The 13751-nt window shown below is 37.5% G+C and overlaps 1 protein-coding gene across 14 annotated transcripts in view; it reads left to right on the top strand.

The window, feature by feature from the left end:
• Positions 1-13751, top strand: part of NRXN3 (neurexin 3) — a 1639812-nt gene that overhangs the window by 612071 nt on the left and 1013990 nt on the right. For 12 of the 14 annotated variants that reach the window (XR_010752008.1, XR_010752007.1, XM_066388150.1 and 9 more), the window contains one exon: positions 3972-3998. The exons of the other annotated variants lie outside the window; for them this stretch is intronic. Coding sequence is in view for 10 of the 12 variants with exons in the window: in XM_066388150.1 (XP_066244247.1) it covers positions 3972-3998 (27 nt within the window). In the remaining 2 variants the exon portion in view is untranslated. The remainder of the gene's footprint in view (positions 1-3971; positions 3999-13751) is intronic. 14 annotated transcript variants of the gene reach the window in all.

Raw genomic sequence — 13751 nt, 5'->3', positions numbered from 1 at the left:
TCCATCCCTCCCCAAAATATACCTTCATAAATGTTTCTTTTCACTAATTTATGTATCCCTTTCCTTGGTTATAGAAAAATACATCTTCAAGCAGAGTTCATATTAACATACATTCCCCATTAACTAATTGCAAATGATCGCTTTTCCTCACTCCATTTAAATCGTGTCTCTGTTTGAGCACAGACACAATTTATTTCAAATTGGTTACATATCTAAGCTCATGATATGGAAATCTAGTATAGATTTCTCTAACATATCTCCAAATGTCAAAGTGATGAGGCTTTCCGAAGGGCCTTGTTTTCTAGAGAAGCAGGTGTGGTAGTTGGAGGTATGAGGCATGCCCTGCAACACTCAGCACATTTTTAAAAGTTGTTAAGTATTGGTCAGTTATATTTTGCTCCCTTAGAACTAAAAAATGTAATAAAAGATGTAGTTTTATTATTACAGTATATTTCAAGATATAAAAACATTGTCTTATTTTAATTTCAAAATAATTCTGTAAGATAAATCAAGAAAGCATTTTTATGCTTGGATTCATAGGTATGAAACAAAGAAAGAGATAAAACTTTTTAGAGCTTACATAAAAAGTTGGTAATAGATCTGGGACTGTAACCCATGTTTCTAAACTGTTAGATCATCTTGAGTTATCCGTTACCTCCACAGATCAATCAGTATTGTGGGTCAATCACGTGACTGTCTTAATGACTTCTGACTGCTTTTCATGATGGCCACCTTTTAAACATGCACACAGGCACTCTCCTTATTTCTTGGTGCCTGGTTTAAATTGAGCCAAACTGAAAAAAAAACAAACAGTCAATATTAGTGAAGCTTCACTCATGGCCCTTAAGAATCCTCAACAAAGTTTTTGGGGTCCTTCTTCAATGGTGGTGGTTCAGAGGGAGAAGCATGCAGTTTGGTTAACTGCACTCAAATTCTCCAGATGTTCTCTCTCTGGAAACTTGGACTTGCTGACTAGAATTTACTATATGCATCATTGAAAACATGCAACTCCAGGCCCTGGCCGGTGGGTCAGTGGATAGAGTGTCAGCCCAGTGTATGGACATTCTGGGTTCAATTCCTGGTCAAGGCACACATGAGAAGTGAATATCTGCTTCTCTCCCCCTCTCTCCCCTTTCCTTCCCTCTTCCTTTCTCACAGCCAGTGGCTCGATTGGATTAAACATCGGCCCTGGGCGTTGAAGATAGCTCCGTTGGTCTGAGCATGTCAGCCTTAGGTGCTAAAAATAGCTTGGTTGATTCAAACATTCACTCCAGATGGGGTTGCCAGATGGATCCCAGTCAGGGTGCATGTGGGAGTCTACCTCACTATCTTCCCTCTTCTCACCTAAAAACAAAACTAAACTAAACTAAACTAAACAAAAAACAAACCCTCCCAAAACCATGCAACTCCTAGAAATATTCATCTCTTCCAAGCTCAACCCAGAACTCTTCAACATGGAAAATAATAATTTCTCCTCATTTATTAAAATAAGATAAAAAAATAATGAGCAACATACACACAGACTAGGAGAGACATACGCCTCTCAAACACCATACCACAGCTAAGTTAGAGAAAGAAATTTGGCTGCTACTGAAGAATTATCCAAAGGAAATTTTATTCCCAGGCTAACTTCCCTGATTCATTTTTCATAAAAAAAAATATATATATATATATATCATTGCTATTAAAACCACCCTCTCAGATTCTGTAAACAAGGGACTATGGTAGATTTTTCTCCTTAAACCACACTTATTCTTTAGGTAAAGTGACAAAATAATTTTTCACTTCTTGACTTAAAGTAACAAATTGTCTGCTATCTTGAAATCTCCAAGTCCTCATATTGGTTTAAAGACAACATTCAGTTCAGGGAACCATTTGGGTGAACCTAGAGAAATGAGCCCAAACTAACTTCTTTCTCTAGACTTGGGGGTCTAAGAATAAAATGCTCAGTTACACCAAAATCAGAAGAGAAAACCATTCCTTATTGACATTTCTTGAGTCTGTTGCTTTAGGCCTACTCTCTATCCCTCTCTCTTTAGGATGCCCATACACCTGTTTCGCCTTCCCCTTTAATACGTCAGGAAGAGGCATTTCCGGCTTTGGGTGATGGTCCGTGCAACCAGTAGCTGAAGCCTCACCCCCCCAACCCTTCCTCCCTACCTGCCCTTCCCCTTTCCTGTCCTCACCGGGGGCATGGCCTCCTCTGCCTGGTGATCGTACCAGTTGCTCCAGGGCTGTTTGCTCCCACTTTTCTGTTGCGGTTGACGACACATGACAAACCTAACCGCATGAAACCAAACCCAGATTTTTCCCAAGAGATGTTCTTCTGGGGAACAGATACGCTTCCTGCCTCCCTCCTCAGAATGAAATGGGTGTCATAAATCACGCCTGTTTAGATTTCATATAGTTTCATTCTTCCTTGTCCTTTGCCACTGGGTTCATTTTTTAACTTGCTCCCTTAAAATGGTTTGAGAAACTCAAATGGTGGCATTAGTTCTCACCAAATGCTCCATAGCTACTGGGCATAACTATTCAACCATAAGCAGGGGAAGACCGCAGTTTCCAACTGTATTTTTTTCCTGTAACTGTCTTCCTTTATCATTTTACTTCTACCTTTTAATATCTGACTTTAACATGTTATTATTGGAATTTCCACCATCATAAATCAAATTTAGGCTTCACTGGGCAGCTTGGTAAAAATTAACCGGACACATTTTCATAACCAGCCTGCCCAACCCCCTACTAATATCCATTGACTCTTCTCAAGACCTTTAATGCTGTGTGTTCATGACTCTAAACATGGACACATGTTTATTTTATAACAATAAAAGGATAGATACTCTGAACTCTGGCGTGCAATACCTTGTCTGGTTACCAGCAATGGAAAATTAGCCACCCTTTCTCCCCTCTATTTGCCATTAAAAAAATTAAAAGTGAAATATTTTCTCTCCTCAAGATGCAGAATCACAGAATGAATGAACTAGGTAGGATGTCAAAGGCGTCCAAGGCCTCCTCCCCATGTACCCGTCCCGCCTTCTCCTTGAATGCTGTAGGCACTTGATTCAGTCTGAGCATTTGGGCAGGAAGACAGAGATGGGCTGCATGAGTGGGTTGGTCTGGGAACCTTTGAAACAATAGCAGACGACACAAGCAATTGTGATAACATCACTTAACTCCTTTTCCCCCACACCCAACCCCACCTCTCTAAAATCTGGGATGGGTGTTTGTGCGGTTAGCTGTTTGCAAGTGGCCATTTTATGACAAGAAATGACCAGGTGGTGTTAACCCTTTCCTTACCTCTAAAGATAATGGCAGGTCTGCCTTTGCAAATTTCTATAGCCTTTGGGGCCCAACCTAAGGAGAGGGTGGAGGGAGTTTGCTTTTAGAAAAAGAGAAAGGGTTAAATACTGCACTGAAAAACTTCATGGACAGATTTAAAAAAAAACAAAACGAAAGCAAAGTGTCCAGACTGGAGATATATGTCTTTGGGAAACTAATACAAAATTTTGTTGATGCTACTTTTAAAGAAAAATTTTAAAAAATCAATTGTAGGTAGAAATAAAATAAAACCTGCATTTGATAGGGAACTTGATGAATAATTTTCAAAGTTAACAAAATTAATATTCCAAAGTCCAGGCTTAAAATACTTTATCTAATTGAATAGGATTTGGGGGGGAAAAAAGCATACTTGGTGTCTATTGTGGATATATATGTATACCAGTATATATCTCTATACATATGTGTATATATATGTGTGTGTGTGTATATATATATGTATCCAACTTTACTAAATAATATACTGTACATATACACCCACCCTTAAACTTGTGCATACTGTATATATATATATAAAATGGCCACATTTCTTGCGTGTGTCTGTCCCCGGAAGGGTGGACTGATTGTTTTTGGATGTCTGCAGCTGTTACCTTGAAGGATGCAATTTCATCTTTCATTTATTTTTCCCCATCTAGACTGTATCAGGATAAACTGTAACTCCAGTAAGTTTTCCCTCAAGTTTCATTTTGTTCTTTAAAAAAGCAAAGAAAAACTGGCTTTATTTTGTTTACTGTTTTATGAGCTGTTTTTGATTTGAATTATTTTATTTTTGAGTATTAGAGTTGGGGGAGGGTGACTGGGGTTAACAAGGTGAAGGGCTGGGGTGATGGCAAGAGCCAGGGGTGTGGTTTCTGAACTGGGGCAGGTCCTGTCTTCTTTCCTTGCATTTGCTCTATATGCAGAAAAGGAGGAAAGGGCACCTGGATAATGAAACAACTTGAAAATGATTTAAAATGGTAATTTGTTGTTTTGGGGGAAATAACCCTGAAGGGGCGGGGGGAGACCGTACAAAAAGCCTTAGAGCAACCAGAATGCACTTCTCCACTACCAAAAGCTTCAGGAAATAAAAGCAAAGTTCATGACCCAGAAGGTGGATGCCAACTCTGACAATTCTTTCCTGGCATTTATCACGGTTAGGTTTTTGTTTTGTTTTGTTTTGTTTTTAGATGTAGGATTTGTTTTCGCTTTTAGGAGGATGGACAAAAACACTGCTCTTGGTGATAATGCAACATTTTAACCTGAGGCTCGGGACACAATTCTGGCTTTGCAGAATGAAGAATTGCAGCCTATTATTTTTACTTTATCCCATTGAAATAGTTCAGTTCTTGAAGAAGGGTCTTAATAAGATGAAGCCTGTATGTATTCTGCTCCTTTGTTTCTTCTTCTGCTTCAGAAAGGCACAATAACTGGAGTTGTTGAGGTAGGTAGGGGAACAGGAAGAGAAAGAGGAAGGACGGGGACGAAAAAAAGGATAAGCCTAGATGATAAAAGGAAGAAAGGAAGAAATATGCTCTGACTCCTACAGCCTATTTTATTAGTTAAGGTAATTAAATAGCTTACTAACTAGGGTAGTTAGGGTGATTAGCTGTAACAAACATCCCAAAATTTTAATAGTTCAACAAAAGAAAGTTTATTTCTTGTCCAGGCAAAGTCCAGTGCAAATTGGGAAGGTCTTCTGGTCAGTTTTCTTCAAAGAAGTAATCCAAGGATCTAGGACTCTTTCGTGAGCTGGGCCCACCACTTTGGAGATCTTGACCTCCAACTGCATCCATAGGGAAGAAAGAGTGAGCTTGGATGGTTAAGAAGTATGTTACGTTGCCTTGCCTGGAAGGGACATGCATCAGTTCTGAACTTATTTTATTTGTCAGACAAGACTCCCTTCTAAATGCAAAGGATGTTGGGAAATGTAGTCTTCCTGTGGATCCAGGAGGACAAAATTAGATTGGTTGAGCATCTAACACACAGAAGTCTCAGTTTTATCTCCGCATTGTTTGCTTTTTTCTTTGTGAGGGCCATTCTATTGGAACAAACACATAAAAGAAAATAATCCTTTCATTTACTTGTTTAGTCCATCAAATTAAATATTTTACAAGTGTTGGCTTAACCTTTCTTGTGAGATACATTATTAGGATGAAAACGTAATAAACTTATATTCACGTCTTTTTTTTTTTTTTTTTGCCAAGTTCCCTCTAAATTAACAAAAAAAAAGAAGAAATGGTAAAAATCTATGTATACAACCACTTCCTAAAGTAGAGAGCTTTATGCTTGTTTTGCTATTATTTTCAGTTAAATTAAGCAATGTCTTATTTTGCTGTGTTTAAACATTTCTAATTAGCCAGACATTTCTCATGGCATTTAGATCATTAAAAGCCTAATTGAAACATTCTTTTTCTCCAAATACTGGAATTTTCTCCTTCTTTAAGCAGCATTATTGAGGTATGATTTTCATACCCCAGAATGCATCCTTTACAAGCCTACAATTCAATGATTTTTATTAAATTGATAGAGTTGTCCAAACAGCACAATCGCAGTTTAGAGTACTTTTCATCACCTCCCCCCAATTTCCCTTATGCCAATTTGCACTTAATTCCTGCTTCTACCCATGACCCTGGACAAATGTTGATCTGTTTTTGTCTCTATAAATTTGCCTTTTCTAAGAACTTCATACAACAAATGGAATCATTATAATACATAGTCATTTGCATCTGCCTTCTTTAAAAATACTCATAGCATATCTATAGGAAGGTTTCTTCTTCCCTTTTGTATTAGTTCCCAAAAGGAAATAAGAGGGAAGAGGGACTTAAAGGTCAGTCCTCACCCAGAGTTGAAACCTGCATCTGGCTTCAAAGACTTATGTGCAGAACAGAGGACTGAGGGAGTCATTTCATCAGGATGTCAGTACTTGCTTTTTTGCATTCTATCCACACTTTGTCTTGCAATTAATTCTACATATTTCATCTAATCGGCCATGGAAAGTCATCATTAGTCAAGTTCCCGAATTCTTTCTCCTGGGAAGACAGTGGCTCTTCTCCAGGATACAGATACCAGCAGGTTTTCTGGATCCAAATTTTCTATTCAGAGCCAGCAAGAGCATCCCTGAGAGGAAATTTGTCAGTAAAGATAGATTTCCAACTTTGATCATAGTATAGAAGCAGTGTAATTGGTTTTAATTTAATGTTTAGGTAAAGAGCCAAGATTGGGTTTTGGAAATCAATTTTCACTTCTCATGATAAACCTTTCACAGTCTAAGGAAATTCATATTAGCAAGAGCAGCTGAGAATGTACACATATTGCCCACTGAAGAGTAGTTGAATAGAAACACAACACAACAAAACAAAGCATGCATCCTTTAAATTAATCCAAGACCTTTAGTGTTGAGGTATGTTCCTGTAGCCAGGGGAATGAAGAGTCATAAAGTAAATGATACACATTTTTGAAGTCAATTTTAATTGTCGATTTGGAGTAAAAAACTTGAATCGAAACTGAAGTGACATATTATGTAGAAGAATGCAAATAAGCATGAATCTCATTTAATTTATAAATCTTATATTTTAAGAAGAAACATGAACATTCCAAGACATAGTCTTTCTATTGTGTATCTTCTCTATTTTATCCCTGGCATTCTAGGCACTTGGGTGGAGGAGTTTGAGAAGCCTACGCAAATACATTAGGAGAGGAAACAGGTCCTGGTGATTAAGGACTTCCTAATCTTTTCATGGACTCATCAGAATTCATAGTTCAACCTGTTGGAGTGTCTCAATTTATTTCTGCAATAGGTGTACAGATCCCTCCTCTTATTCAATGTTTCATTGTGAGAGTTCAAGAAATGAGATTGATTCGTAGCCTGATTTTGAGAGGGAGAGGATTTCCTTTTACCTCTCTGCTACATTGTTTCCAACTGTCCTTTCATAAGACTTCAGAAGGTGCAATTAATTGCTCAAGTTTCACAACAGAACTTCTTTTCACCCTGGAAGCCATGTACTGAATTAAACTTTCACCAAGTTTGAATATAAGTTTATGAACTTATGCAGTAACATATTTTTTCAGTGCCTATCTTCTGGGAAGTCAGGTAAAATACTGAATGACATCATCTCTTTTTTTGTTGTTGTTGTTCATCTGCCACAAAGTGTTGTTTGTTTAGGGAAATGGTTGTTTCAAGGATTTGTGAGCCACTCTTTTTTAATGGAGAGAAGAACATGGAAAGGAAGGGGGATTTTCCAGCATGATGAATACGCCACTGGCCATGACAGAGGGCTGAGATCTGAGACAGATTCTCTTCCCTGTATGTGACCACAGCCCAGCTCTGGGCCAACTGAGCTATTCCAGAAGCAGAAACACTTTTCTAATCAGCTTCTCTGCCTTTCTCCCTTTTGTATCTTCTTTAGTTCCCCCAATCCTTTGTCTTTCCCTATAGTACAGTGGTACCTTGACACATGAGCACTTTAAATCACAAGCAATTTGAGAGACAAGCAGTCACTCGCAGGGTTTTTTGCTTTAAGTCACAAGCTGATATTTGAATCATGAGTGTTGAGCAAATGAGTTTGTAAAATTTGTGTTTTTTGAGTTTGCTCACTTTTATTGTTGAAAATGGCTCTGGGCAGCCACGTGTGTGCCTGCCCTCAGAGCAGGGCAGTTGATTGCAAATTGCAGATTACCTTCCTGCTTCAGAAGGGCCATTGTTACGCTCATGTCTCCTCCCCCTCCGCCAGCATCTTTGCCTGACCTTGAAGGTAAATACATTTCATAAACCAGTTTATATCTTTACATTCTCTCTTATTATGTGTGTGTGTGTATGTAAGTATTTGTTATTTATAAAGTACATTTTCTTATTTAAAAGCATATAAAACAAAAAATTTCTGTGGTTTTTTGGGGGCCAGAACGGATTAATTGCATTCCCACTAATTTAAATGCGGAAATTTGACTTGACACACAAGCAAATTGAGTCACAAGCTTGGCCAGGAAACGAATTAAACTTGTGTGTCAAGGTACCATTGTATCTATGATATACTTATCATTACTCACTCCAAATCGCATTACCCCTGCTTACCAAATCCTCCAAGAGTACCATACCACACATTCTTCTCTGGTACTGTCACCACACATATATAAGAGAGCATGCAAATCAAAATCTTTGCTTGAATCAGGGACATTGCTGTATTTGGTTCCTCTGGTAGAAATATTTAGAAATGTGTAATAAGGAAATTTCCAGCTTACGACTTTTAAATGGCCAGAGAGCAGCAGAGTTGGCAGTCATCATGGTGAACTGAACTCCAGGGTGACCTAGAACCGTGCTAAAGAAAACAGGGTTGCTTTCTGGAGAATTTCTGGAGGACATCACTTGTCCCTACGGTTTCAGTTCCAAGAAGCGGGCGGTACCCAAGGAGGCACGCAGTTCTGAAAACCGGTATGAACTTCTTGTTGGTCTCATGGGTGATTGCTCAAGTGAAAGACTGAAATGATTTGTTGTCTTTTCTCTTGTCTGATTGTGACTCTGCCCTGTGATTGTTTAGCCCCTGCTTTATTCTGTCCCTTTCAAGCCGTGTGCAGCCGTGTGCAGTATGGCTTGAATGAATGAATATAGTGAACTCACTAATGAAGAATGAGTATAGCATGAATGAGAATAGGGAACACATACTAATGAACATCAGGTGCCTCCTTTTTTCAATCTTTCCCTCTTCTCCAAGGCTAATTCCTCTATGTGTGGCCATTTTATCAATCTTTCCAAAAAAAAAAAAGTGTATTTATTACATGGAAATTGTGAGTTTGTGTTCATGCCTGATTATTTAGGTATGTGTAGAGCCCCCTTACCTAATTAATTTGAACTTGAAGGCTTACTAATTTGTGTGTAACAAGATTCATTTTTTCTTCTTAGACATTGAGGAGAAAAGAAATAGAGTATCTTACAAAAATATGTGGACCTTAACACTCTCAAGTGCCACCATATAGTTGTTTGTGGCAGAGAACTGGTTTGGTAATACTGTCTATTTACCATAGAGTCTGTTATCTTGCAATCATCATAGAGACACATGAGAATCAACGAGCTATGTGAAAATAACATCAAATCATGTGATTTCTCCAACTCATACCTCCGAAGACTACTAACGTTTACTAAACAGTCCTGCTCTTGCACCTGCTGCCTCGTGATTGGTTTTGCCTCAGCTTCTCTGCCTTTAGTTTCTAAGCATATTTACCTCTCAGTATCTTGGCAAAGTCAACCTCATGGGGGAAGTTCTTTCTGAATTTTGGCATAGCTTGGTGAAGCGTGGTTTATTTCACTAGAATTTTTTCTTTCTTCTCTTTCTTTTTCTCCCTCTTTGGTACCAGAATATGTGACTTCATCTTTAGCTCTGGTTTACCTGGAAACCCCAAAGCTGGATTGTTTGGCTCCTTCCTTTGACTCAGAAACACTTAGCGAAAGTTATTCAGAAAAGCTGACTTCTTCTGTATTAAAAGTCTTCTGGGAAGTAAATTATAGAACAGAACGCTCTTCGGTATTCATTTTGAGATTGGAATAACCACTGTCAGCCATTTGCCTGACTATACCACTTCTCTTACTAGAGTTTCTATGGGATGGACAATTATTAAACAGGATCTTATACGTATATAATATTATCTACCAACTACTAACATCACACCTGAGACTTTCTACTTCTATTGATATACTAAATGATTACATTTCACTTCAAGTCTTAAAACGTGATTTCTAGAAGATAGTATATCATTTTATTTCTCTTTGGAATGCTTTATATTTCTTATAATATAAAAAACACCTCAAATACAAGTTTATCGATAGTATCAATAATAGCCAGATTTTTGTGTGATAATAGATGCTTCCTATTAAACTCTTACTTATTTGTTTATATATGTATGTATGTATAATTGGTAGACAATATTATTTGTTATATTAGTTTCTTCTAAATAAATATTTAGAATGATTTTATTTTTAAATAGTTAAAAATTATACATGAAACAAAAGGCAAACTTGTAAAAATTCTTCCTTTTTTCCTAATCCTAGTCCCTAAATTCTCTTTCACAGAGGCAATCAAAATTATGTTTTTTTAAATAATTTTCGGAGATAATCTATGGGGATACAGCATATAGTTGTTACCATATCCTCTCCTCTTTTCCTTCCTTTCCTGCACACGGTGTTAACATGTTCTTCTGCATCTTACTCTTTTTTCTTAGACTGTCTTAAGGGCTATTCCATAGAGGAATATAAAGGTCTACTTTGTTCTTTTTAGTGGCTATATAATATTTCATTTTATGGAGAGATCATATGGAACAAATAAGCATACTACTCATGGAGAATTAAAATTTTCTCAGCTTTTAACTGCTACTAAAAGTAAGAAAATGTATGTGTTTATTCACTAATCTTTGCATGCATGTACAGCAGTATCTGTTAGATAAATCCTTAAGAGCGGAATCACTAGGTCAGCAGATATGTGTATTACAAATGTTGATAAATATTACCAAATAGCACTCCAAAGAGGCTGTGCAGATTTAAATTTCTATCGGCAATGTATGAATCTTTGTTTCTCCTCCTCCTAGCCAAATGCATTGTATTCTCAGACATTTTATTCATTTTCCCAAAATAGCTCTTCAAAATGTTGCTGTCACATATTCAAATGTGAACCCATTGTCACCCACAGATGTTTTCCTTACATCCTCAACTTCTTCAAACATAGAAACCATTGTCATTCAAAACTTTGTTGGTCTCTTATACTGGAAATCTCTTAATAAAAATCTGCTACATGGCCCTGGCCAGTTGGCTCAGTGGTAGAGCGTCGGCCTGGCGTGCAGAAGTCCCGGGTTTGATTCCTGGCCAGGGCACACAGGAGAAGCGCCCATCTGCTTCTCCACCCCTCCCCCTCTCCTTCCTCTCTGTCTCTCTCTTCCCCTCCCGCAGCCGAGGCTCCATTGGAGCAAAGATGGCCCGGGCGCTGGGGATGGCTCCTTGGCCTCTGCCCCAGGCGCTAGAGTGGCTCTGGTTGCAACAGAGCAACGCCTCGGAGGGGCAGAGCATCGCCCCCCTGGTGGGCAGAGTGTCGCCCCCTGGTGGGCGTGCCTGGTGGATCCCGGTCGGGCGCATGCGGGAGTCTGTCTGACTGTCTCTCCCCGTTTCCAGCTTCAGAAAAATACAAAAAAAAAAAAAAAATCTGCTACAGCAGCATTTTACATGTTAATATTTCTTTTTTAGTGAATGGGTGTAATAGACATTTGGAAATAAATCATAGTATCTTTGAGTGATTTTCATCCTGTATTACTACTATTTATCTGTGTTGGAATCCTAGCAGAGAAAGGCATTTCAGTGCAAGTACAAAGAGCAAAGAGGACTTTAGCAGGATAGCCTGAGTTCACCCATGTCTAACTCCACTAATGTGCTGTATGTGTTTGGATAATGTTACTTCAACTCTCAGTTTCTGCAGCTGTAAATGAGCATAATTATTGTATTCACCTCTTTGAATAAGAACGGAAACTATAAGATAACACTTGCTAAGTGTGTGGTGGTGGTAATGATGATGGTGATGGTTAATGCTGTCTAAGTACTGCAGCTGTAAGAGAGGATCTTTGGGGACCTGTTCTTGTTCAAGAATGGAAAGCTCTATAATTCTAAAACCATACTGGGTAGTTTAATAGATGCCTCTAAAATGAACATTCTTACTTTCTCTGGTCAGTTTCTAGAGTTGCACTGGCTTTTGCAATAGTAATATTATACTAATAAGACTGTTGATGAGACCATCTTTGGTTCATGCTGAGATTTTTTTCCCCCTCAGAGCATTAGGATAAATAAATACTGATGTCAATATCCAGAACTCATAAAAAATATTTTGACTTCATGAGCTCTTTTGTCTTTGTGTTTGGAACCTTGATATTATTTTTTTTTCTTTTTGGCGTAGTTGACAGGATTGGAACCTTGATATTATTTTAATAAAAGCTTATTAGTGTTTTACAATGAAAATATTATCTTTAAAATGTGCATATCTGACTAGATAATATCATATTCATGATTTTAATATCTTCTGATATCAATTTTGCATAATTAAAATGGGAACTAAAACAAAATGGAGTCAGATTGATAAAAATTTTTTGTACCAAGAGTATAGATTTTGGGCTGAGAACATTACTGTCTGTTTGGCTTCCTTGAAAAATTTCTGTATGGCTTTAACATCCATCAGATTCATGCAGACCATGGGAGAAAAGTGTAAACCTATTTTTATGAGATCTTGTATTTTGGTTTTAATGAGTTTATTAATGCATAGCATGGTGAGTCAATATGTTAAGAAATTTATACCCGGACCTTTGAGTAATTGCAATTACACATATACTGTCCAGAGGTTTGTGGCTTAGTCCTTATCAGATCCATATGTGATGCCCAGAGAAGAAGAAATTAATGAACACTTAGCAGTTAGAACTCCAATACCATCCATCTCAATTTCGGAGAATGTCCTTTGAGAACAGGTTAAAAGAGACACTAACAGAAGAAATTTTTCCTTCAGTCTCTTTAGCTAAAGCCACTTTTTCTGTGATTTCTAAATGGTTTCTGGGCTCTGGGATGTAAATGTATCACCTTTTAGTTTGCTTCTCTTATGTATAATGAGCTCCTGGCATGAAGAAGTCCGCTCAGGAAAGGACTTGAACATTTATAATTCATCTGGATTTTGGAAGGATAAAGGAAGTGGGATTGATCACCCAATTAAATTTTAGAGGAGAAATGAGATTGTATCATTAAATTATAAATAAGCAGCTTCCAAAGGACAGTTGTTTCTTCTCATAGAATGAAAAAGCAGAGGAAATAGCAGAGAGGAAGCAGAAAACAGGCTTAAGTTAAAATCACAGAACTCATAAAGTATATAGACATAAGCAAAGTTAATGCAGTTATTGAATTCTAGGAAAGGTTGCTAAGTAAAGGCATAAAATTTCTCTATCTAAATATTATAAAAACAGGCAGACACCTTGCCAACTTAGGCAAAATCTATTGTAAGTAATCAAGGAAAGAGACAATATATAGACTCCCAGGACTATTTACCAATCACAGTCAAGCCACTGTACTTTTATTAGTTATGCAGTTTGAAGATATATGCATACATATAGTGGTATCTTATGTCAGTACAGCTTAAAATTTTTATGTTGATGTCTGCCACTGTATAATTTTCATGACCTGGAGCTGCCTTGGATATGGTATATGGTTGATAAATAAATAATTAAGTCAATGTTGCAGTGAAATGTACCCATTCCTCTACCTTAATTTATTATTCAGTAGAGTTACTCTTAGTAATTCAACCCAAGAAGTGCTAGCCCAACAAATGTAAATTATAATATTTTCATCTTGTGGTCATTCTAAAAGGAAGAACATTAGCTGAAGAGTGGATTTACTCTCTCATACCTAAATATCTGAAAAAATATATGTATTACTT

The sequence above is a fragment of the Saccopteryx leptura genome, chromosome 6, assembly GCF_036850995.1.
Source record: "Saccopteryx leptura isolate mSacLep1 chromosome 6, mSacLep1_pri_phased_curated, whole genome shotgun sequence".
NCBI classification, from domain to species: Eukaryota; Metazoa; Chordata; class Mammalia; order Chiroptera; family Emballonuridae; genus Saccopteryx; species Saccopteryx leptura.
The sequence above is the reverse complement of the archived record's forward strand: the minus strand, read 5'-3'. Positions and strand labels throughout refer to the sequence as shown.